Source organism: Schistocerca serialis, chromosome 4 (assembly GCF_023864345.2).
Source record: "Schistocerca serialis cubense isolate TAMUIC-IGC-003099 chromosome 4, iqSchSeri2.2, whole genome shotgun sequence".
Taxonomy (NCBI): domain Eukaryota; kingdom Metazoa; phylum Arthropoda; class Insecta; order Orthoptera; family Acrididae; genus Schistocerca; species Schistocerca serialis.
In genome coordinates, this window is record NC_064641.1 from 695,179,075 (window position 1) to 695,203,843 (window position 24,769).

Here is a 24,769-nt window from a genome sequence, read left to right on the forward strand (position 1 = left end):
GTTCCATCGAGCTCGTTGTGAAAAATTCCATTAACTGTCAGAAAGTCAAGGAACGTACCGCACAAAATTGATTTTTTGTTTGTTTGTCCATACAATTAAAGAATAGTCATTAAAGAATATACATTATTTTCATATAGTAGTTGACTGAGAATATTATTAATTGTCCATACCGAGTTCTTAACTGCGGATGAACAAATGAAACCTTCGGCTGCTGACGCCTAATATGCTCCACATAGTTGTGACAACAATACATTTCTCATTTCTTCTTGATTATGGATAGCGAATAAAATGCGTGTTATTCAACGTAAAAGTCGTTTTATCTCCGTGTCGTAACCTTACCTCAAGGTTTCATTTCAAGTGATCTCGTCGTAATTAGGTTATGCACTTATCATTGAAACTTTTTTTTTTTTCGTGTCACTGCTGGCAAACAACGCATTCGATGCGATACGATCACCTGCATAATCTCGACTGCCGCAGTAAAAGTCGAGTGTTTTGATTAGTTTCGATGACTCACCAGAGATCTCTAGTGACCATCTGCGTATCTTCTGTGCAACACTATTGCCCTCATAAGTAAACAAATAGGCGTTAATGGATCTGTGTGTAGTTTTTATTGTTCAGAACAGAACACGTCCGTTGTCTCATTAATTCCTTTGAAGCAGGTATGTCTCTTCAGTGAGTGCCCTCTGCCTTGCGTTACATTGTGGTCTGCAGAGTACGGGTGTAGGGTTATCTGACATTAGGCATTTTTATGCTGTAGCATTTTATCTGTTTTTTTAGAGTACAGATGGTGCTTTAGATAGGACTGCCATACTGCTGAGAGCAAAAGTGGACAGATACACAGACGAATGGAAGAGCAGATTTGTCAAAAAGAAAGCCTGGAATTGTAGATTGCACAGCGTATCCGCCAACCTCCTCTTTCACAGAATATTCACGTGATTTTGTTTCCGAAAGAAAAGCTAGTTTGGTTATTCAGTGTGTGATATGGTCGGAAGCACAGTGATTTGCACTGTGTTTTACGTTTTTCAACTCGGTTTTCTCTCATAACTTATCGATCACAAGATATCCCCACGAAACGACCGTGGTCGAAGCAGTGCTAAAATTAAAGAATCTGCGTAAATAAATTTGTGACCCCTCTATCTGAAACATTTAGTTAAGTGACGCAGATTACAGTCTGCAATATTTATTTATTTAGGCTTTCGGTCATTGTGAATATTCAGCAAAGTTTCTATACAAAAATATATTAAACTGTTTTCTTTACAAGATTATACTGCAATTTTGTTGAAATAAAGGTATTAAATTCACAGTAAAACTTAGCGAGTATTATTGATAAGATTGTCGACAGCATTGGCTCCTGTTGGGTCACAGAAAAATTAAAAAAATTAAAAATTGTTCAAGTCTGTAACTAACGTTTGACCACGCTCACATGGAGTCTAGACCATGAGGGCTAAAGAGGTGCGGTGGTTGACAGCATCTCTGTGACAGCGAGAACAGACCCACGACGTTCGCGCCTTGCAGGAACTGTGACGTTACGTGATATCGCGCCATCGTATCTTGTCGCTTTTCTTCCCTATCGCGGATGTGTAACACCTTATCGCAAATACGGCGGGACACTTCGCCAATAGATATGTCTGCAGACAGCAGTCACGTGATTCAACGAGGTCAACTTCCTCCAACCATTTGGACGTTTAGTGCTGAAATATACTATCTGAAATCGTCTTTTTTTTTTTTTTTTTTTTTTTTTTTTTTTTTTTTTTTTTTTTTTTTTTCAAGACAATTGTTTAAGTGCGGCTCAGCTTGCGACAAAATCCCGGATACGCCTGGATATCGTATCGTTGTTGCAAACATTACCAGCTGTCAGTAACCATCTCGTCTTTGCACTCATTTTATACGCCGCAAAGTTCCGCTAAATATTTGCTACGAGAGCGCCTTTACCGTTTGGTGGCCAGTTAAGTCAGCTAGAATGTGTGGAAAGAAGGGCTTGGAAGGCAATCTTGTAGCGGTTTTCTGATACCACCAGAGATTTCACTGCGTTGTGAAATGTATACAGCGATCCAGTCGCTGATGGCCAGCTGAACAAGGAAACAGCACAGAAACTTCGACCAGTATAAACATCGTACTGGCCAGAGACCGGACTGATTTGATCATAGGCTTTCGACGCTCCACGTAGCAGTTATTAGTGTCGGTACTAAAACAGTGCGAGATTGTCGTTGAAATGCTTAAAAAGCTATCCACGATAAAGAAAATATTACTGAAAGTTCATTAATGCTGTCTGTGCCACATTAACGCGCATATTCACCCTCGGCCCCACAAATTAATTTGTTCCTATAATCAGTCTCCAAATGTAATGAAAATATACGAATATGCAGATGAGAGTGTGGTTTGTCAGGAAGTATGGCTACGTGATCACTAAAGAAATAAATCGTTGAACTGGCTGTCCTCAGAACACGCTAAAACTTGCTGCCGATCAAAGTGTAGAGCAAGCTAGATGTAGCACGTCAACCATTTACAGCACCCATCTCATCGTCTCCTAAAATAAAGGGCACTTCAGTAAACTGTGGGAAGTGATCAAAACGTTTCCGTTTGAGGGTGTCGCGGCAGAGTACGTGAAACGTACCGCTACTCCGATGCGGGTATATAAGCAGCGGCATGTAGGCAAGCGAATATTGTGGCATTCGCGTCTTTCCGACGTGCGTACGGTAAATGTGTAAACGCGAACTATGGCGACATTATTACCAAATGAGTCCAAACAGGATCAACGCACTATTATTCTTTTCTTGGCTGCCGAAGGACAAAACAACGATAGACATCCAATATTTGCGGCCTCATGTCCGTTGAGACGAGAACCACCGTTGTGGAACTGCGACCGTGCCGGTCGCGGTTCGAGAAAAGACGCCGGTCGATCTCGGAAGCCAGCCTCATCCATTACGGACAAGTGGGAGACGCTCGAGCACACGTCCTGTAGTCCTTACGTCTTCCCAAGCTATTGGGTCGCTTGAAAAAAGCCTTGAAGGATCGACGATTCCTGTCGGGCGATGATTTGCAACAGGCGGTTAGGACTCCTTCAGGCAGCAAGACACGGTGTTTTTACCAGACGAGTATCTTCAACCTGGAGCGTATCGGTGTAGTGATTACCTCAACGCTCACGGCGATTTTGCCTGATCGACATACCGATTCTGGACTGTACGGCCTTAGAACGGAAAATTTTTGATCACGCCTTGTGTATGTTGCCATCCTGTCGGGATATAAAATGTAATCCGTAAATTGTGGTTTCAATAATCTGTATATTCCATCAGACACAGTGAGATGCCGCAGTGTTTATGACAGTGGACTCTAAATCGAGAGGTCGGCGGTTCAGTTGCCTGTACACCCATCCTGGTTTACAGTTTCCACTTTTTCTAAATCGCTTGGAGTAAAAGCCGGCCTAGTTTGCCTGGGAAGGTCACTGCCGGTTTCCTTCCCCGAATGCGAGCTGATATTCCGCCCCTAATGACCTCTCTGTCGACAGAACATTAAATTCTGATCTTCCTTTTTCACGCATACTATACAGGGACTCGAGCGCATACCTCTTGGCTTTTGCGGGCAGTGCTGTTTCCAACGAAATCGTCCTACAATGATCGGATGCCTCTGTTGGTAAGATGGAGTTTTTAATGATAATCTGACATGTCGATTGCCAGGAAGGTTTCATTTAGAGTAAATTAGTTGCAAAAAGGGAGTTCCACTCTGAAAGAGCAACATCGCAGACAACCGGCCCATTTCCACTCACGGATGACTCTTGTATCATGTTGTTCAAATTCATAATATCGCTGTAAAGTAGAGAAAAATAATGACCCATGCGAAAATGTTTCAAATGGCTCTGAGCACTATGGGACTTAACTTCTGAGGTCATCAGTTCCCTAGAACTTAGAACTACGTAAGCCTAACTAACCTAAGGACATCACGCATATCCATGTCCGAGGCAGGATTCGAACCTGCGACCGTAGCGGTCGCGCGGTTTCAGACTGTAGCGCCTTGAACCGCTCGGCCACTCCGGCCGGCAATGACCCATGCCCCTGGAGCCTTAACCAGGAATAAATTATTGGGGAGTCACTCGGAAAGATATTGTTTTAAACTCCACCGTTTATCGTAAGGCGATAGGAAAAACTGGGAGTAGTATTCATATTCCTTCAATCTGATTTATGTTCTGCTCCTAGCAAAGTAACACATTCACTGATGACTTCCTTAAAACCTTAGTGAAACCAGTTTACGATGCTGTACGGCATTTGTAGATCCGCTTTGTTACAACTAAACTAATTTCGGCGAGAATTTTTTTCACCAATCGCCCTTTATCTTGAAAAATACAGGGAGCACGCAGAGAATTGCCGTCTAGTTTGTTACTGATACATGATCGTCTAATGAATTATTTTCTTCTCTTCCTTCCTTTTAGATGTGACAAAACTATTACGTAATGCACATAGGCGCCCACAGAAATTTTTTTTCCGGGGAAGGGGTAGGCAAGACTCTAAAACGGCTATTTTTTTATATAAATGAGTTGGTCAGTTTCCAGGTGTGTTTTGGCACACCAACTAAGTTTTTATAGGTGACACAGAAACTTACTATACCCCAGAGAATCGATGGTTATCCACTCACTTCTAGAAATAGTGTGATAGCTCTGTAAAAAAATTCTGTACTCCAGGTGTCAGGAAAGGGGGGAGGGGGGGAGGTGAGCTACCTATACCCATCCTCCCTTCCTCTTCCTGATGACTGTGGTAATACAGAGCGTCATGATTAGTTTACGTTTGCCTGTTTCAAACGTGTATTTTTATCGTGTGAAAATACTTGTAGTATTGTGTGTGGAGGAATACAGAAGAGTAACGCAGAGGTGGTCGTAGTGCTGAGCAGCAAATGCGCGGCACCTTTTCTGTTTCTCCTGTCTTCCAAATCATGGAGATGAAAAAAATTTTAGCGGGCCAGACCACGGATACATCTCCGTAGTTACCCTACAATGAGTCAGGCTGCTAAACTTTTCCAAAGAATTGTAAAAACTTTGTCTGATCGTCAAACTGCAATATAATTTTATGCTCCGCCAAACCATGATTGTACGCTGGTAACATGTAGCAGAAATAAGAATCATGACAGACCGTTACTGTAGTATCAGTGTTTTTGAAATAAATAAGCTAGTTCGACATAACAATTGCAGGCAATATACAAAAGATTCTATACGTGTGTACTCTATAAGCCACCGGGGAAGTATACACAGCGGACGAGTATCGACTGAAGGGGTCGGCGTAAGAAAGCGCTAACCTTCGGTTGAGTAAGGATTAGTGTGATCACACTATCTGTTAGAGACCAGTTTCTGCACACACTTTTTATCTGCCCGGAAGTTGCAAATCTATTAATACTCTTCTGCAGAGTGAATATTCGTTATTCCAGCAACCCCTTCAATTTCTCGTCCTCTATTGTTTTCGCAGATGACCGACGGAGAGAAGAGACTGTCGATATACTTTTTCCTGCATGACCTCCGAATAATTTTAGCCTTTTGCTATTACATGAGTGTATGATTTAGGAAGTAATAAGTTTCCTCACTTGCCGCCCCTCCCCCCCCCCCCCCTTCTTCGAATTTAGAGTTTCTGCTCAACGTCTTTCTGGTAAGTCTACCATTGCAATTTGTTGAAGATCTCTGTGACACACTAATGGTGGCTAAACAAATATGTTCATACAGCTCTTCTGATTCTTTCCTCTCTTTTCTGTTAGTCCAACCTGGTACGGATTTTGTTAAGGAAGAACTAGTATTATTTACCTTAGCTATAAGCTTAAAACCTTCTCCCTATTTTAAGCAACTACGGAGTACAAAATGGATACGTGCATCACATTCCCTGTTCGTATATGAATACAATGTTTTTTTTGTTTTTTTAGTAAGAAAAAATCGAACTTTCCTGTATCCTTCAATTTACTCAAACTATACTGGCCATTCTCATGCTGCACTCTGAAATTACTATAAACGCAGACACGAACAAATCTTTCTTCGGTGGAGCCTATGAAAAAAGCTGTCTACAATTTAAAAAATAAACATGGATTATCAGTCTTTTATTCAGTTTCATGTAGAAAGCAATAACGACATTAACTGCTGCGTGTGTTTAAGAACAGTCTCTGTCCTACCACAGTATGTAGTATAGATTAGATGACTGCTGCAGTCTCGGATATTCGCCGTCCTGTGAAGCCAATAAGACTTCCGCGATTGAGACTGAGTGAGGTCGTGCACTGCTTAAGACATGCGAACTGCATTTTGGAGGACTGGAGTTCAAGCCCTCATCACGTCATGCAAATTTTGGTTTCCCGTAGTTTTCGTAAACTGCTGGAGGCAAATGCCGGGGTGGTCTCATTGAACAAGGCGCGGCCGATCTCCACAGTTGTAGCTTCTGTTTCAACTCTGATGACTCCGTCGTGGCCCTACTCGCGGTTGAGTCGCGCCTTGTATCAGCTGGCACCTCAGGAAGCCGGGACCAGGAAATGCGTGTCGGTAACTTCCGGAGTTCCGCTTCAAAAAACCCCGCTCCGCTGTGATCTTCGTTTTTCATAAAAACCGTGAGAAAGACCGAAAATATTTGTGTCCAGATGTCGCTCCTTATGAAGCACTTTTCGTTGCAGTCAGCGCCGAAACAGTTAAGATGAGGCGCTGTAGAAGTAGGTCGTAATTCCGTCAGTAGATGTTTATAGTCATTTGAATAAGCAAAACTTGTATTTTTTTTACTCCAAAATAGAAAATTTTAGCTACAAACTGCAGCTTTGCTAGGCCACTGTCTTGGAATACTGCTTCCCGGATTTACTCTCCGTACGTTTATGGACGGAGCTAGTGTACAGCCGTCTGTTATCAGAATGACAAGTGGCTGTTATCTTATCTAACGCGCGCCCATCCGTTACACTCAAATTCGTTCCGAAAAGTGACGAAACTTTTATGATATTTTGCAGTTTGAAAATAATAATTGCTAGTAATCGCGCCTTAAGATTCCTCAGAAGTGTTTTTCTTAGGTTTCTTCAAGCTGCCAAAAACTTTTCATAGTTCTTAGAAAAAGCAGTCGAAGCGATTGATCGGATCTAAGTTGGAATTCCGTCTGAATCAGCCAGGTGTAGTAGATTTTTTCCCTAAATTGCTAAAGGCTGTCTGGGAATGTTATGTTCAGTAACTTTATGATTAATTCATTGCTACTTTTTAACCGGCTATTAACGGAAGCAAACTACTATGGCTCATAGATTCGTATGAAACTTCACATAGATCTGTCACTGAAAGAAAATAAATACTTTCTTAGACTTTTAGTGCGAAACAACATTGTTTTCCAATTGCCGATCTTGGAGCAGGGTCAGGTTGGTTGTGGTTGGGACCCCACTTCGTGTCTTCTCGTTTTGGGAGCCCATGACAACTCCACCATGGAAAGACCGCCCCTTTTTTCCAGTTTTTAGATTTGGTCTCACCTTTCATGCCTTTTACTGTGTGCGTGTTAACTTCATGATTGTATGATTCCAACCTCCTGACTGGATCCGTTCGTTTTTAGTGGACCCTCTTTCTTCTGTGAGTAACTTCGGAATCGTGGAACTGATGACCTCGCCGTTTGGTCCCATAAACCCTCTCAATCAATCAGACCAATTGCTGAGCTGTTCTGTTGGCGTAGATGTTAAGGCGTCATACTCAACATTTCTCAGGTAAAATATACTTTGTTTCAAGACAACCATTTTAACATTATAAATAATCCCATTCGTTTGATGAAGTTTTTTGTTTTAATAAATAAATGACAGAATGAAAGAAATATTACCTGCTAATTATTCTGAATTTATATACAAAAATTAAACTTAACTACTTTAATCCACAGAATTAACACCTATTTAGTTCATACGTCCCACGCTACACAAACGATCGGGTGGCACTTTACGTTAAAAACCCTTGAAGGAACACAAGGCTTCGCTGCCTCAGTTAAATGACACGACCCAAACTGGAAGTGTTTTCACTTCTCAAATGAATATTTTTATTTGTACCCTCTCTTGATGACTTTTTGGCTGGCTCTTCCTCCAGTATTCCATTTGCCTTTCTTTACTGATACCAACGTGTCGTCGTCTGCTAAAGGCCAGTTAACTATGCCGTTGCACTGCAAACTGATTCTTTTTACTGACTTCCGAAAACTGGTTAAACAGTTATGCTAAATGTGGGTGAGTCCAAAATTTTCCACTATTATATTTAATGACACTTCGTAATTTCCTCACAAATATTGGACTTGTTCTCAGTATGTACGCTAACCGTAATGAACTGCTCGATTACAGTGTCTTCCTCTTGGTCCTTTGATGGCAAATGAAAGCTACGTAGCAGCAGGCGTTTAACTGCGCAAGCTATTCCTAATACATGGCGAAATACGAAAAGACAGTGAATCGTGAAATAACGCGGATTAATTTGTGTCGCAACTGGGAGAGCTGTAATGCGACACACAGCATACGAACAACGATCTGCAATACTGAAATAGTGATTACTTTGTTGGTAAAATATATTTACAGAATAAAAGTTATCAATAACTTAGGTGTGCTTGAACCTGTGTCCGTAAATATAGCTTCTGTAAAAGCCGACTGAACCTGCCCGGCAACTAGCCGTCATAAGAACTTAAATGACACTGAAGACTTCTGTATCCATTTTCTCATAACTACGGAGAGCAAAGCTAAGATAGATGTAGATTTCTTTAAGCCAAGAATATCTGTGCGAAATTTCATCCAAATTCTACCCGTCGACAGATCTATAAAGCAAGACAGAAGCAGATTTCACCAAGAAGGCCCAATATTGCGCATTTGCATATAAAACAATCAGATTAAAGATCGAATTATTTTTTTCCATTTCTGAAAAAAGCTTTAAGTTTTCTTAATTCAACAGGTTTCGCTTCTGCATTTATGCCAAATGAATTGGTACATGCTTAACAAACCGAAGTTTGAATAAAACCCCGTCAGGGCCCTTCAGATACAGATTTCGCGTTGCTAAATCTCTCCAAGTTGATGGCGGTGTCGCTGTTTAAAAAAAAGTTGATTACCTTCCCATCATTTCCCAACTTATGTAAAAGGCGCTGCCTTTAATGACTACGACGTCGCCTAAACGTTAAGTTTTTAATCTTTGTCGCCTGAGACCATACAACTTGATGACAGATGCTATCGCAGCACTGAGACGAGTTCTGAATAGATAGGTTCATGAAGAACACATCTGTTGGACTTGTAGCTGTTGGCTTGGGTGTATTCTGAAGCAACTGCATGCGCGCCTAGCTTAAAAAACGATAGATAAAAGACGATACCGTACAAGAAGTTGGTGGAGGCACTGACAAATATGCAGAAATGTACTTACCGACATCTTTCCTAATAATGATTCCCGTAGAGAAGCTGCACGGAGTATTATACAGGGTGATTCAAAAAGAATACCACAACTTTAGGAATTTAAAACTCTGCAACGACAAAAGGCAGAGCTAAGCACTATCTGTCGGCGAATTAAGGGAGCTATAAAGTTTCATTTAGTTGTACATTTGTTCGCTTGAGGCGCTGTTGACTAGGCGTCAGCGTCAGTTGATGCTAAGATGGCGACCGCTCAACAGAAAGCTTTTTGTGTTTTGAGTACGGCAGAAGTGAATCGACGACAGTTGTTCAGCGTGCATTTCGAACGAAGTATGGTGTTAAACCTCCTGATAGGTGGTGTATTAAACGTTGGTATAAACAGTTTACAGAGGATGGGTGTTTGTGCAAAGGGAAAAGTTCTGGACGGTATCTGGAGATGTTAGAGAATTGGCTGTTCCCTCAGCTCGAACAAGAAGCACAACAATTCATATTTCAGCAGGATGGAGCGCCACCACATTGGCACTTATGTCTGTAACTACCTGAACGTCAACTACCTGAGGCGATGGATCGGCCGCCAGGCAGCCCGTGACACAGCACTTCATCACTGGCCTCCAAGAAGCCCGGATCTTACCCCCAGCGATTTTTTCTTATGGGGGTATGTTAAGGGTATGGTGTTTCGGCCACCTCTCCCAGCCACCATTGATGATTTGAAACGAGAAATAACAGCAGCTATCCAAACTGTTACGCCTGATATGCTACAGAGAGTGTGGAACAAGTTGGAGTATCGGGTTGATATTGCTCGAGTGTCTGGAGGGGGCCATATTGAACATCTCTGAACTTGTTTTTGAGTGAAAAAAAAACCTTTTTAAATACTCTTTGTAATGATGTACAACAGAAGGTTATATTATGTTTCTTTCATTAAATACACATTTTTAAAGTTGTGGTATTCTTTTTGAATCACCCTGTATTTTGAACTGGTAAGTACCTACAGTTCAAATACCTCGGCGACGAGATATAATTTTTTTCATAAAAATGCTGTGCACTGACCGTGTCTGTAAATGCGTACAGAATAGTTTGAGCAACTTCTAACAACACAGTGACTTTCAGTACGATAAAATATTAACTGAGGCGTGCAGATAAGTTTCTGTCAAGTCAGAGTTTTCATAAATATAAACTCGGTAAGAAGGTCGTAGCAAGTATTAATACGGGGCAAGATTGAAGACAAAAATGAAAAAAACTTAAAGGGCGTTCATTTTATTGGTAAAATAAGTTTCGTGAGAATGGTGTTAAAACACATCTACATCCATACTCCGCAAGCCACCTGACGGTGTGTGGCGGAGGGTACGCTGAGTACCTCTATCGGTTCTCCCATCTATTCCAGTCTCGTATTGTTCGTGGAAAAAAGGATTGTCGATATGCTTCTGTGGGGCTCTAATCTCTCTGATTTTATCCGCATGGTCTCTTCGCGAGATATACGTAGGAGGGAGCAATATACTGCTTGACTCTTCGGTGAAGGTATGTTCTCGAAACTTAAACAAAAGCCCGTACTGAGCGTCTCTCCTGCAGAGTCTTCCACTGGAGTTTATCACTAAATGATCCTGTAACGAAGCGCACTGCTCTCCGTTGGATCTTCTCTATCTCTTCTATCAACCCTATCTGGTACGGATCCCACAGTGTTGAGCAGTATTCAAGCAGTGGGCGAACGGGCGTACTGTAACCTACTTCCTTTGTTTTCAGGTTGCATTTCCTTAGGATTCTTCCAATGAATCTGTCTGGCATCTGCTTTACCGACGATAAACTTAATATGATCATTCCATTTTAAATCACTCCTAATGCGTACTCCCAGATAATTTATGGAATTAACTGCTTCCAGTTGCTGACCTGCTATTTTGTAGCTAAATGATATGGGATCTATCTTTCTATGTATTCGCAGCACATTACACTTGTCTACATTGAGATTGAATTGCAATTCCCTGCACCATGCGTCAATTCGCTGCAGATCCTTTTATTAGCGTTTTGTATCTGAAAAAAGTTTCAGGTTCCATAAAACTTTTTTTTAAGTGATAAGATCATGTGAATTTCTTGCTGAGAATGCATCGTTAAAAAAATCCCTGTATACTGCGTATTTATCAAAAAATTAACCTGTATTCTTTTCCAGATAAGTTATTTATTTTATTTGTACATAATGCTTTTTTTATAAAAAAAAAAGCTGGAGTAGTGAGTTATGTTTTACAATTATTTACAACCTCTCGCCACTTTCTTCCAATATTATTCCTCCACATTCGTGAAATGTGCTCTTGTCAACAAGGAATTTTTTTTTAGCGTGCAAAAATTGTAGGAGGACCAAATTGCGTGATACCGTGTATGCCATAGGAATAAAGCTCCGGTGAAGATGAATGATGAGGCGAAGGGACACAGCCAACACTCAAGTGCCCTTCTAGTGTGATTGATGGCCTCTGACGTCGCAGAGGTTAAGGCCAACATGATTTCGATTTCCCAATTTCAGACATTTGCCGTACATTAGTTGTCTAATTTCGTTTAATATGAAGTGTATACTTTCAGACAGCTGTCATATCAGATTGTAAAAGTTCTTAATCCTAAGTAATCAAACCGCACGAAGTGTATGATTTTAATGTCTACAGTGATTTATGCCGAAGTTCGCTGTAGATCACCCTCCCTCGCTCCGCCCCCCCCCCCCCCCCCCCCATCCTTTCTCCTGCCTCGCACCACTATTAAGAATCCCAAGCCACCGTGAAAGGTTCTTTAATTGTCTTGTCTGACCTCCAATTTTAAAAATGCGTTTTTACTGTCGTTTCTATTGCGAATCGCGGAAGTAACCACATTATGATAAAAATGCATGCAGCAGCCAAACACAGCGGAGAAAAAATTATCTCGCTGTGTAGACGAGTTTCCGTATTTGCATTGCGTATCGGAAGCACAGTCTTGTCCCATAAATTTCTACCGTAACTTTGTGAATCGAGTCTGTTTACAGGCTATGTACACACAACACGCATGCCTGCGTGGTTGCTTGCGTGCGTGAGGATCATTCTAATCAGTGACGCTAGGCATGCTAATTGAAATACTCTTAAACTAAAACTAAGCGATTTGTCTGCTACGCTGTACATGCGCATTTTACTGGTCCGAAATAAAACATTTGTCTATGGAATAGAAGGAATCGTTGAGAAGAAATCACTATTGTTTGCATTTTAAATGCGCTTAGTTACCTGTCAGTCGTTTCATATCGTTCTTGTCATTCATTATCAATTCCACTACATCATAAACAAAACACCGATTTCCACCTCCGGTGTTCTAAGGGTTCCAAAGCATTCTAGAGTTCATTAGAATAGATTTGTCCTTTTTTTTTTTTTTTTTTTTTTTGCTCCAAACGTAGTTGCTTCTTCAATTATGATTAGTTCTGCAGTATAAATGCTGCTTAATTGTGGTAATGAAAATTTTTCTCTTTCTACGACGGATGGAAATAATAAGCACAACCAACTCCCTTATGTACATCCTGTTGGCAGGAGGTCTCTGGGACAAAATAAAACGCCTACAGCCGTCCTTATGATTTTATTTTATTTTATTTTGTTGCAGCCAGTTTCAACGTTTCAGTGGTCCATCTTCAGGCTTTTGTTGATGCGGTACGGGTTGATAAGAGTTGGCAGTTGATGGTTGGAGTGCTGACACATTATCTGCGTATCCAGTAATGCTGGCAACTCATGTGATATATATGTAGGGATCATATCAACCCGTACCGCATCAACAACAGCCTGAAGATGACGCACTGAAGCGTTGAAACTGGTTGCAATAAAATAAAATCGTAAGGACGGCTGTAGGTATTTTATTTTGTCGCAGTAACTCCCCTATGTGTTGCGGCCCGTCATTATGCACAGTGCCTGCAGAAAGTTTGACAGGACTAAATTACGTGAAATCCGCGTGTGCCCCTGAAGTAACAGCATTTCAATCAATACTTTATAAAATATTATCACACGTCTTAATTACCGGTTTTCATTTAAAACTTCAGTGCTCTAGCTCTAATTCTTCTGGAAGTAAAATGTTCTTTCCGTTTTCGTAAAAGGGCTACAAAAACCATGTTTTCCCGACTATAAGTTTTCGTTCTCGAGAGCTGTTACTCCTATAGCTACCGGGAAGTTCTATAGCAATATTGGGCAGTTTTGTTCCGCTATAAAACACTATTGGCACAGCTTGCAAGGGAAATTTCCCATCGCACCCCCCCCCCCCCCCCCCATCCCCCACCCTCTCCTTCCCTCAGATTTAGCGGTAAGATGGTCCAATGGATAGTCCGTTAAAAACTGAACACAGATCAAGCCTGAAACCAAGAAGAATGCATACTGAACAATGGGAAAAAGAAACAAAATAGGAACAGTGAACGGTCGAAGCTTGCGACGAGCAACATCGCGGGAATTTGCGGGATATTGCGTCGTGGATATGTGGTCACCTAGTTGGACAGCGAACGGGGAGATCCGTGTTCGAATCTCCCTAATGCCCATTTTCCTGCCAAATTATGAACTGTCCGTCCGGTCACTGACACGCCTATCCGCTGTATTCAAAAATGTGTCTGTGTCGTGGTCTAACGTCCGTTTGCGACACGAAGGGTAAGGGAGGGACTTCCAGTCGTACTTTACCTCCTATTTGTTCTACAAAAATACCCCATGTTATGACTCTTAGGTTCCGTTTTAGAAGTTTCCACACTTGAATTCCTTTCGTTGTAATGTAGTTTACAGCCGTTTGCTGTTTCCATTTCTGTGATGGGTCTATGCGGCATCTCGCCAGCTCTATCTGTTCTTCAGATTCAATTGTGACGGTAATATATTCTTATCACATGACTTATATTCTCTAACCAGTGTATAGTATGGCAGTTGCCAAGACTGCAGGAGGAGAACGACACGTCAATGACCGGAAGGAAAGTTGATAATTTTGTGAAGAAAAAAAAAAAAGCGCAAGACAGATTTGTACACGGTCCTCCCACTTTGTAGTCCAACACGAAGACCACACAATCACGACGCAGTGGTACTTCCAGCTTTCCTCGATGTTGCACATGTTTAGTTTGGGCCCTGCACTGTTCCTGTTCTGCTGCTTCTTTTACATTTCAGTACACCACCTTCATATTTTCATGCTTGATATGTCTTCAGTTTTTGACCGAGCGAGGTGGCGCAGTGGTAGCACACTGGACTCACATTCGGGAGGATCACGGTTCAATCCCGCGTCCGGCCATCCTGATTTAGGTTTTCCGTGCTTTCCCTAAATCGCTCTAGGCAAATGCTGGGATGGTTCCTCTGAAAGGGCGCGGCCGACTTCCTTCCCCATCCTTCCCTAATCCAATGAGACCGATGACTTCGCTGTTTGGTCTCTTCTCCCAAAACAACCCCAACCCAACTCTTCAGTTTTTGTCGGGCTATACATTGGGCCAACTTACCACTAAATCTGGGAAGGAGCGGGGGCAGGGGGGTGCGTGGGGAGTTTCGCTTGTTACACCTATTCATGGTGCGCATTCTTCTCATACAAGACACAGAGAAAAGCACTACACAGAACTGGTAATAAAACAGCCGTAAAAATTTCATAGCTGTAGGTCTAGCAGTTTTAGATCAAGAAAACATTTTAGTCAGAAAGTTTTTTAACCTGGTTTCAAAACGGAGAAACATCAAATCTCCAAAATTATTAGAGCTATAGCAGATAGATTTTAACTGAAAACCTGTAGTTCAGATGTCTAACACTGACGCTTAAGTTTCTGCTAGCATTGTGTACGCAGTAAATCTGGCCATCCGCTTTTCAGGTAATTTATTACCTACATCATCAGTATTATTAACGGTAAACGCTTGTCCCCTTCTGCTTGGTAAGTAGAAGACGTCAGGTTGACGCTCCCTGTTTCACACCTTTACGAAACAGTGGTAACATTCGATGCTTAGACAGTTTGTCTGTGGTACTTTCGTGTCAAAGGAAACGTGAATCTGAGACAGCGGGAGCCGTTCACTATCATAGTGTTCGCTTGCTTTCTTCTGAGAACACTCTCTCTCTCTCTGCGAGACGCAGAACTTTAGCCATAACAGGAACTTTTTTGTTGGTTTTCCTCTACAGATGGCATTTTTTTGGCTTATATTGGAAGGGCGTGAGTTGGAGACCTCATTGCTCCTAGCTCCACATAATCGCTCGATTTTGTTTTTGTATTGTGTTGTAGTTTTAAAATTGTAAAGGACAGTCTTTGGAGATTTTCATTAACATTAATATCATATGCCGACAACCCGAGAATGAACTTAGGAAATGACTGCAGGTGAAAACACATTATTTCTTCTCACTACGTGAGTTTTTGCGGTAAACACATTCCTCTTATATTATGTCGATAGATATTCATTATGTTAAATCAGCATTTTTTTATTTTTGTCGTTATTGTCTTTGACAACTCTTCAGTCAATATCGGTTATGGCACCCCACAGAGTAGAACTGTATGGTTTACGGAAACAGAGATCAACGGAATTTGGGAAATCAGTAATACCGCGCGTCTTTCACGTTTCACGAAGTGTGTGTCTCAGTTCGTCTGCATACACAGTACAAAAAGACTGAGTCAGTCGAACATAGTACCAGAAAAAAAAACTGTTGCGAACGAGATTTTCAGATACCCCGTTGAGATGCGCAGTAGCTCTGAAAAAAACAAGAGCCAGTCGATGTGGATCCTGCAGCAGCGAATAATCAACTTCTTTGCAAGCACAATAAACACGAAGCTCTTCTCGACCCTTGGCAATTTACTGTTTTCCCAAACAGTCTTTGATAAACTCGCATTGCCTGTCGAAGAACATCCTAATAGGGACCGAAGAGGTGAGTACATTTGTCACATTGTTGTTCCACTGGAATAAGAATCCTAGGAGGAAGGATAGTTGCAGTTTAACGTGAGGTCATAATGAGGGAGCACAAGTTTGTATAGAAGTAGTATGTACGAGAATGACCGTGGTGATCTTCTCAAAGGAATCGCCCCCGCAGTCTCCTTAATTTATTTATGGAAACCTAAGTCTGGATCGTTATACGGGCTTTTGAACCCTTCTCTTACCTAACGCGAATCCAGTGGTTTCCCCTCGTTGCGCCACCCTCGTTCGAATGTGTTACACTGAAACATATCCTCCTCTGTAATTGCGCAGAATGACTAATGGACTGCGGTTCTAGGCACTCCAGTCCGGAACCGCGCTGCCGTTACGGTCGCAGGTTTGAATCCTGCCTCGGGCATGGATGTGTGTGATGTCCTTAGGTTAGTTAGGTTTAAGTAGTTCTAAGTTCTAGGGGAGTGATGACCTCAGATGTTAAGTCCCATATTGCTTAGAGCCATTTTAACTAAGGGCTGGGAGGAGAGGGTAAGCGAGCGAGAGAGTCATTAAATTCTAACCTCGTATTTATCAGTATGGCGTGCTAATTCGTTTTTGTGACGGTCTGAGTTGAATCCCGTTTAAAAATTAATTGAATTATTTCTCCCGAAGTTGTAGCGTTTTCGTAGCAGAGTTTCGCACCTAAACACCTCTTAATTCGCCTGCTCCCTGTTCCACCCGCAAAGGGCGGGTGCAGTCTGTCTGTGAATAGAAAAAATATTCTTCATGTTTTTATCTGTTTTAATTGATTGTGCTGCTGAGATACACGCGGCAACCCAGACAGCATTTGTCCAATCAAGTGTGGAGTTAAGAAACTGGAACCCCCACTCTGATCAACGAAAAAATGTTCAAATGTGTGTGAAATCTTATGGGACGTAACTGCTAAGGTCATCAGTCCCTAAGCTTACACACTAATTAACCTAAATTATCCTAGGGACACACACACACACACACACACACACACACACACACACACACACATACATATGCCCGCGGGAGGCTCGAACCTCCGCCGGGACCAGCCGCACAGTCCCATGACTGAAGCGCCCTAGACCTTGCGGCTCTGATTAACGGATTTAACCACCAACAATAGCAGATACTGTACCAATAAGTCTCCAACGCATTCGTTAACTATCGTCCGCCTTTGGTGGAGTTTGGTTCAGAATTTTGGTAACATATCTAAGGAATTTTTATATCGTGCTATGACTGTAGGAAGGGCAGGCATGTATTTGCACATGGGTAATTGGGCTCCTGTTGTTTATCAAAAGTTGGTGAGTTAATGCTTTGTTACTTTTTCGTTTATTTAAAGACCAAATTCGCGACTCGCAATCCAGCTGAACGTCAACACCTAACAATGCTAAGCGGAAGCAGAGGCATAGAACATGTACAGACGTTCTGTGTTTCATTTCGGGTATACTAAGATGTTTAGACTGTAGGCTCCAGTTCATACGAAACGCTGGACCTCTATTAAGCTGAGCAATAATACTATCATCCAGGGTGACATTTATTGAGCTACATAAAAAACTTAAATTAGTTACAAACTACGGCGTGCACACACTTTATTCAACATGTAAACGTCACTACAGATATTCGGATTTAGATATGACATATTCGATATGCCTGCCATCATTGGCAATGATGTGGCACAGACGAATAGCGAAATTCTGCATGATCCGCGGAGGTGTCGAAACTTCGATGCTGTTGATCTCCTCCCAAACGGCTGTTTTCAGCTCAGCAATAGTTTTGGGGTTCTTGCTGAACACCTTGTCTTTAATATAGTCCCACAAAACGGTGTCGCATGTGTTCAGATCCGAAGAATATGCCGGTCCATAGAGGCCCATGCCAGTGGTCTCTGGGTACCCCGGTCAGAATGCACCCAAAGTGCTCCTCCAGGACATCACTCTCTTGCTTCAATGGGGTCGAGATCTGTCTTGCACGAACCACATCTTGTAGAAATCAGGGCCACTTTGGATAATAGGGATGAAATCATCTTCCTAAACCTTCACGTACTGTTCGGCAGTCACCGTGCCATCAAGGAATATCGCAGAGATTATTCCGTGACTGGACATTGCGCAGACCACACTCTCAAACTTCTCGATCGCGAAATGCAGATTCTCAGTCCCCCTCCCCCCCCCCCCCCAAATGCGCCAATTTTGCTTACTGACGAACCCATCCAAACGAAAGTGGGCTTCGTCGCTGAAGTAAACCTTACAGCGCATACTAACTCCCATCTTGCCCCGCAGCCAACCGTGCAGTTTGAACGTCCTAATGCAAACCGTTCAGAAGTTATGACGATTTTATTTCAGGTTGTTCAATAATACGTCACCCTGTATGTACTATTAAATGCATGTCGTTTCATCTATTAGTGTTCTAGCGCCGATCTGATGGAAACCTTCTGACCTGAAACTGGTCGAGAAAGCAGGTACATTGACAGTGGCGTCTCATTTTTGTTTCAGCATGCGTCGGCGCGCGACACATGGTTACGTTCATGCTCTTCTTGGGCATGGCGAACGCATACGTGATGCGGACCAACATGTCGGTGGCAATCGTCGCCATGGTGAATCACACTGCCCTGCCTAAGGAGAATACGACTGAGGACGACGAGTGCCTTCCGTCAGGAACATCGGCCAAGCTGGGCACACTGTGGGACGCACAGATAGCACCCGCCGCTGATGATGACTACCAACTGGTGAGCATCAGTTACCTAGTAAATCAACAATATTTCATTGAAAGCGCAGTTGGAAGGATAATGAGAATGGGACAATATTTTTGAAAAAAGTGTATGGCTTCTTTAAACCTATCTTATCTCCAACATTTCCCTATTGATTACCTGGCAGCAGTTACCAGCCATATACTTTTCTCTGGACACTTCTAAGGTAGGCGTATACGAGGTGTGGTCAAAAAATAACGCAATTTTTTTTAGTTTTGCGGGCTTTATACATCCCGAGTTTCAATTTTGTATCGGTTGGTATACATGTTCATGACGTATGTTTCCGTTTTCAACTGTTTTAAATATTTAGTTGATTGTTGACAGTTGGAAAGGTAATGTATGTTGTAGAGTTCTCGGGGAATTTTTACTTTCGTCAAAGATAGATCAAAGAGTTTACATTAAATTTTGCCTGAAAAACGTGAATAAAGTGCATTCGAAATGTTGGCTGTGGCTTGTAGCGAATCTGCTATGAGTAAGGCAATGATAAACGTTTCAAGCGGGTCGAGAAGACGTGGACGATGATGACTGCCCTAGTACATCAATTACTGATGACAATGGTAGAGAAAAAAAGAAAATGGTTGTAGAAAATCGCCGAATCATCAGCGGAGAAGTTGCTGGTGAAGTCGGCTTATCCTTTGGCTTATGTCAAGCCTCCCCCTCCCCCTCACCGTAGGTTGTGGGCATGAAACGTGTAGCAGCAAAGTTTGTTCCAAAATTTTTGAATTTCGACCCAAAATGACGCCGCGGAAACATCTAACAGGAATTGCTGAACAAAGACTAAAACGATCCAGCATTTCCAAAGAAGGTTAACTAACAGGTGACGAAACATGGGTACGGGTATGACATCAAAACCAAATCCCAATTGAAACTGCCTGATCAGCACGATAATACTTCTGCTCACAACTCAGTGCTTGTTCGTAATTTTTTGCCAAGAAACAAAACCTTTATGGTGTTTCAGATACTATATTCGCAGGGCATGCTGCCAAGGACTTTAGAGTTCCTGAGACTGAAGAAAACAGTGAAAACAGGATCATCTGTTTCACTAACAGTTAATTATAGCTCCACCTTTGTTTTTATGGTGTAGGAGAAAATGGTTTAATGAAACACACACAGAAAAGCAATTCCCCCACCAATTTACTCAATGAATTACATGTGTAACATACAGCTGACATAACTGTCAGGATCAGTGAAGATATGTATTTTTAAATGTGACACACACAACTAATTTTGTTAAAAAGGAGGATACAATCACAAGAAAAGCTATATCAGTACATAATATATTGACACTAACATTGTAATTTCTAGTAACTCAGAGGAGCTGTGAAGACCCTAAACACGCACTGATAATTACACCATGAGCAAAAAGCTCGATGGTTCTCAGAATGTGTTCTCTCTCATGCTTCATCTCTAGCTGTCGAGATTTATAAATCCCTCTCGCCCCTCCCTCTTATAGCTGGTTCTTAAGGAATTTACCTTCTTACTAACAAGATATTTGTCTGTGGCAGAGCTATTTGCTTCATATTTCATCAAAAACAGTAATGTTTCATTCAATTGAAGTTGAAACTGACATTTACATCTTCAGCTGTGCTCAATAGTTACACACTATAAAATATAAACACTTCTCATGAAACCATCCAGTTAAAATAATAGATTTAGTAGTGATACTGTGTTTGCTATTGCACTATATATTGTCCCTGTTGCCATGAAGTCATCAGATACCTGCAAATGGATGAGCATACAATTGAAAGAAAACAATAAGGCTACACATACTGGATGGCATATTGAACAATAATATTAATAAACTTCCTGTAACAATCATGTTCTATCTTAAAGTCCATGTGGCATTGTTTGCATTTAAAACAAGTTACTGTCATAAGAGTACATTGTTTATTTTCTTAAAAGGAAAATAGCGTACAACATGATACAGAGAAATAGCACTGTGAAGTAGTAGTATCAGACTGATTGATGTACATTATAATTCAGTTGCAGTATAGTCCTAAGCTTTTTCTTTATACATTTTTAATGATAGGTGAGATTTTAATCAGATGTATTTAATCATTAGCTTGCAAAACCATTTTAGCCTTGAATGTGAGACTTAATGCAAGTGTATGAACTCTAAAATGTTAATTCAACTATATTTACTACCTTTTTAACAAACAAACATTTTATAAAAATTCTTGTTGTATATATTGCAGGAACCATCATCAAGATCTGCTTCTGAGGGCTCTTTTGTTTGGGACACAACACTGCAAGGATACATCCTCAGCAGTTTCTTCTATGGTTATGTTATTACACAGATTCCATTTGGAATACTGTCCAAGAAATATGGTGCCAAGTTGTTCTTGGGTGTTGGAATGTTGATCAACTCTGTTTTTGGACTATTGGTGCCAGTGGCAGCAAGACATGGTTATGAATGGCTCATTGCAGTGAGATTTATTCAAGGTTTGGGAGAGGTAAGTAATGAGTCAACTTAAGAGTATGTAAAAATAAGATAAAAATTTACTGTAGACTTAGCTAAAACTAGCTATTGTTTATCAGAGTGTGAAAATAAGGTTGGAAAAAAATTGATTTCAGCGATTGTTGCAGCCTACTTGGGATATGTGCACTCTTTATTATTAATGCCTCCCTGAAGACATATGTGAGGAACAGTTGAACATGGAGTGACAAATCAGTGTTAGTGAGAAGTCAGATAGGTAGGGGGGGGTACAAAAAATGGAATTGGTAGTACACTTCTTGCAAAACCAAGAAAACCATAGCTTATGGCACTAAAAATACATGCCAATTTTCAGAGACTGTGTGTCTCAATATAACTGCAAAGAATGGGAAAATATTTAGAGTTAGTGCAAAAAACTATATTACAGGGTATTTACAGAAGAGACAAATAACTGGAAAGGACCTTCTGTACCTACAGGGATGAAATATAAAAGCTATCGTACTCATTGTCTGCATTTTGAAAGGGTTATGCTAAACAACTGCATACACAAATGTCCAGCTCCAGTAATTAATAGAAAAATTAAGACCAATATAGTCCTTTTACAAGCCCAGTATTTTACTGTAGTGTCATTTGCTATGTCAAGGTAATTTCACAAGTAAAAGTCATTAATCTTGAGAATAGTTAAGATTATTGGAAATCCCAAATGCATTGCATGAGAAAGAGAGGAGTTGATTTGATTTGTGGAAGAATTTCGTATACATCCAGTGTTTTTTTAATCCATTCTGCTGCTGCTTCTTGAAGCAAAAATGTCCATTGTGATGTCTGTACCTGCGAAGCATCAGTTTAAATTCTTTTTTTCGTAATTGGTATCTAATAACTGAAAAAGTTGGCATAAGAATGTGCTAAACCACAACAGTGTATTTTGAGGTATTGAATGTTTTATGTTCGATTAAATTCAATAATAAGACCTTCGATTAAATTCAATAATAAAACCATAAATACAATAAAACAAAGCTGTTTGTGTAGTAGACAATGTTTTCTTGTGGTACATAGAGAACGACTTGTTACCAACATGTAACAAAGGAAAGTCCAGATGGAATAATAAAAATATGAAAAGGATAGATTGTTACGCACCATACACAGGAGGCATTGAGTTTTGGACAGGCACAATGGAAAAGAACAGCTAAAAATTTCAGCTTTCAGACAAAGAAGTTCTCCTTCCAAAAGAGGACATTAAATGTTTAGCAGCCTTTTTTATTGTTCTTGTCTGTGACTCAGTGTCACTTCTATGTTGTGAGAGAAATCTATCCTTTTCTTATGTTATCAAAATGTGATGTTTTTGAAAATATAACAGATAATGTGATCAGGCTATTCTGTTCTATTCCATTTTATTCTAGTCCATTTCAATTGATGGTTAGTACTTCCTTCCACCGACCCCTTCAATTAGATCCAGCCATGAACTTTGGGAACTACCATTGTAATAAAATTTGGACATAGAAATTAAATAATCAGCCACAGTACTATTTTGCTCAGTGCTGTTTCTCAGTGAGGCAAAACTGTGGTTAAGCCATGTGACTCTTATTTGAGGGAAATAGAACTGATACAGGCCTACTCATGCCACAGTCGTGGTGTAGGATTTCTGTGGATTCCCTAAATCAGTGCATATTAATTCCTGGATTGTTTTAAATGTATTTCTATAGAATGTTGTTCATCATTGTGTTTTAAGTAATTTCATCATTGTGTTTCAAGTAATTGTTTTTACAGGCTGCAGTATTAAATACCTATATATATATATATATATATAGTTATAATAGAGGGAAACATTCCACGTAGGAAATATATATCTAAAAACAAAGATGATGTGACTTACCAAATGAAAGTGCTGGCAGGTCGACAGACACACAAACAAACACAAACATACACACAAAATTCTAGCTTTCGCAACCAACGGTTGCCTCGTCAGGAAAGAGGGAAGGAGAGGGAAAGATGAAAGGATTTGGGTTTTAAGGGAGAGGGTAAGGAGTCATTCCAGTCCCGGGAGCGGAAAGACTTACCTTAGGGGGAAAAAAGGACGGGTATACACTCGCACACACACACATATCCATCCACACATATACAGACACAAGCAGACATATTTAAAGACCATGGTCTTTAAATATGTCTGCTTGTGTCTGTATATGTGTGGATGGATATGTGTGTGTGTGCGAGTGTATACCCGTCCTTTTTTCCCCCTAAGGTAAGTCTTTCCGCTCCCGGGACTGGAATGACTCCTTACCCTCTCCCTTAAAACCCAAATCCTTTCATCTTTCCCTCTCCTTCCCTCTTTCCTGACGAGGCAACCGTTGGTTGCGAAAGCTAGAATTTTGTGTGTATGTTTGTGTTTGTTTGTGTGTCTGTCGACCTGCCAGCACTTTCATTTGGTAAGTCACATCATCTTTGTTTTTAGATATATATATATATATATATATATATATATATATATATATATATATATATATATATATATATATATATATATATATATATATATATATATAATGTGTGTATGTATGTATGTATATGTATATGTATATATAAATATAATAGAGGGAAACATTCCACGTGGGAAAAATATATCTAAAAAGAAAGATGATGAAACTTACCAAACAAAAGCGCTGGCAGGTCGATAGACACACAAACAAACACAAACATACACACAAAATTCTAGCTTTCGCAACCAATGGTTGCCTCGTCAGGAAAGAGGGAAGGAGAAGGAAAGACAAAAGGATATGGGTTTTAAGGGAGAGGGTAAGGAGTCATTCCAATCCCGGGAGCGGAAAGACTTACCTTAGGGGGAAAAAAGGACAGGTATACACTCGCACACACACACATATCCATCCACACATACACAGACACAAGCAGACATTTGTAAAGGCAAAGAGTTTTTAGAAGGTGGAAAGTGGAACACGAGGCTGAAATGAAAATGAAAATAAATATGAAAAAATATATGGGGAGAGATAAAGGTAAAATTAGAAAGCAAATGGAGATCTGGTGTGAAAAAAGGCGAAAAAGGGTTGGTTAGGGCTGGGCTATGTTGATCCTGTGGTGAACTTGTGTAGGTAGATAATGATGTGCATAAAGGTTAGGTGGTTGTGTCGCCGCCAAAACACGTTAAAGGGTGGAGAAATTCGGGAAAATTTCGAAAAAACTACGTGAGGATGTATTAAAAGGAGTGGTTTGGTGGTGGCAGGTTATGGAAATGAAGCTAACAATTGTTTGATGAAGAAATAATGACGTTAAAACCTGTGGGAAGCGGCTAAAAATGATCGGTGATGTGAGAAAAACGGAAATGGAAATAAAGCAAAAGATATTAAAACTGCCGAAAGGGTTGTTTAATAGCTAAAAGGAACTGTTTGTGGACTGGGAACGGTGAATTTTATAGCAGCAAAGCGGAAA

The 24,769-nt window shown here is 40.8% G+C and overlaps 1 protein-coding gene across 2 annotated transcripts in view; it reads left to right on the forward strand.

Annotated features, from left to right (window-relative positions):
- Window positions 1–24,769, forward strand: part of LOC126473198 (putative inorganic phosphate cotransporter) — a 168,200-nt gene that overhangs the window by 138,545 nt on the left and 4,886 nt on the right. For both annotated transcript variants that reach the window (XM_050100096.1, XM_050100095.1), the window contains exons 2-3: window positions 18,647–18,879; window positions 21,096–21,353. In XM_050100096.1, coding sequence (XP_049956053.1) covers window positions 18,647–18,879; window positions 21,096–21,353 — 491 coding nt within the window. The remainder of the gene's footprint in view (window positions 1–18,646; window positions 18,880–21,095; window positions 21,354–24,769) is intronic.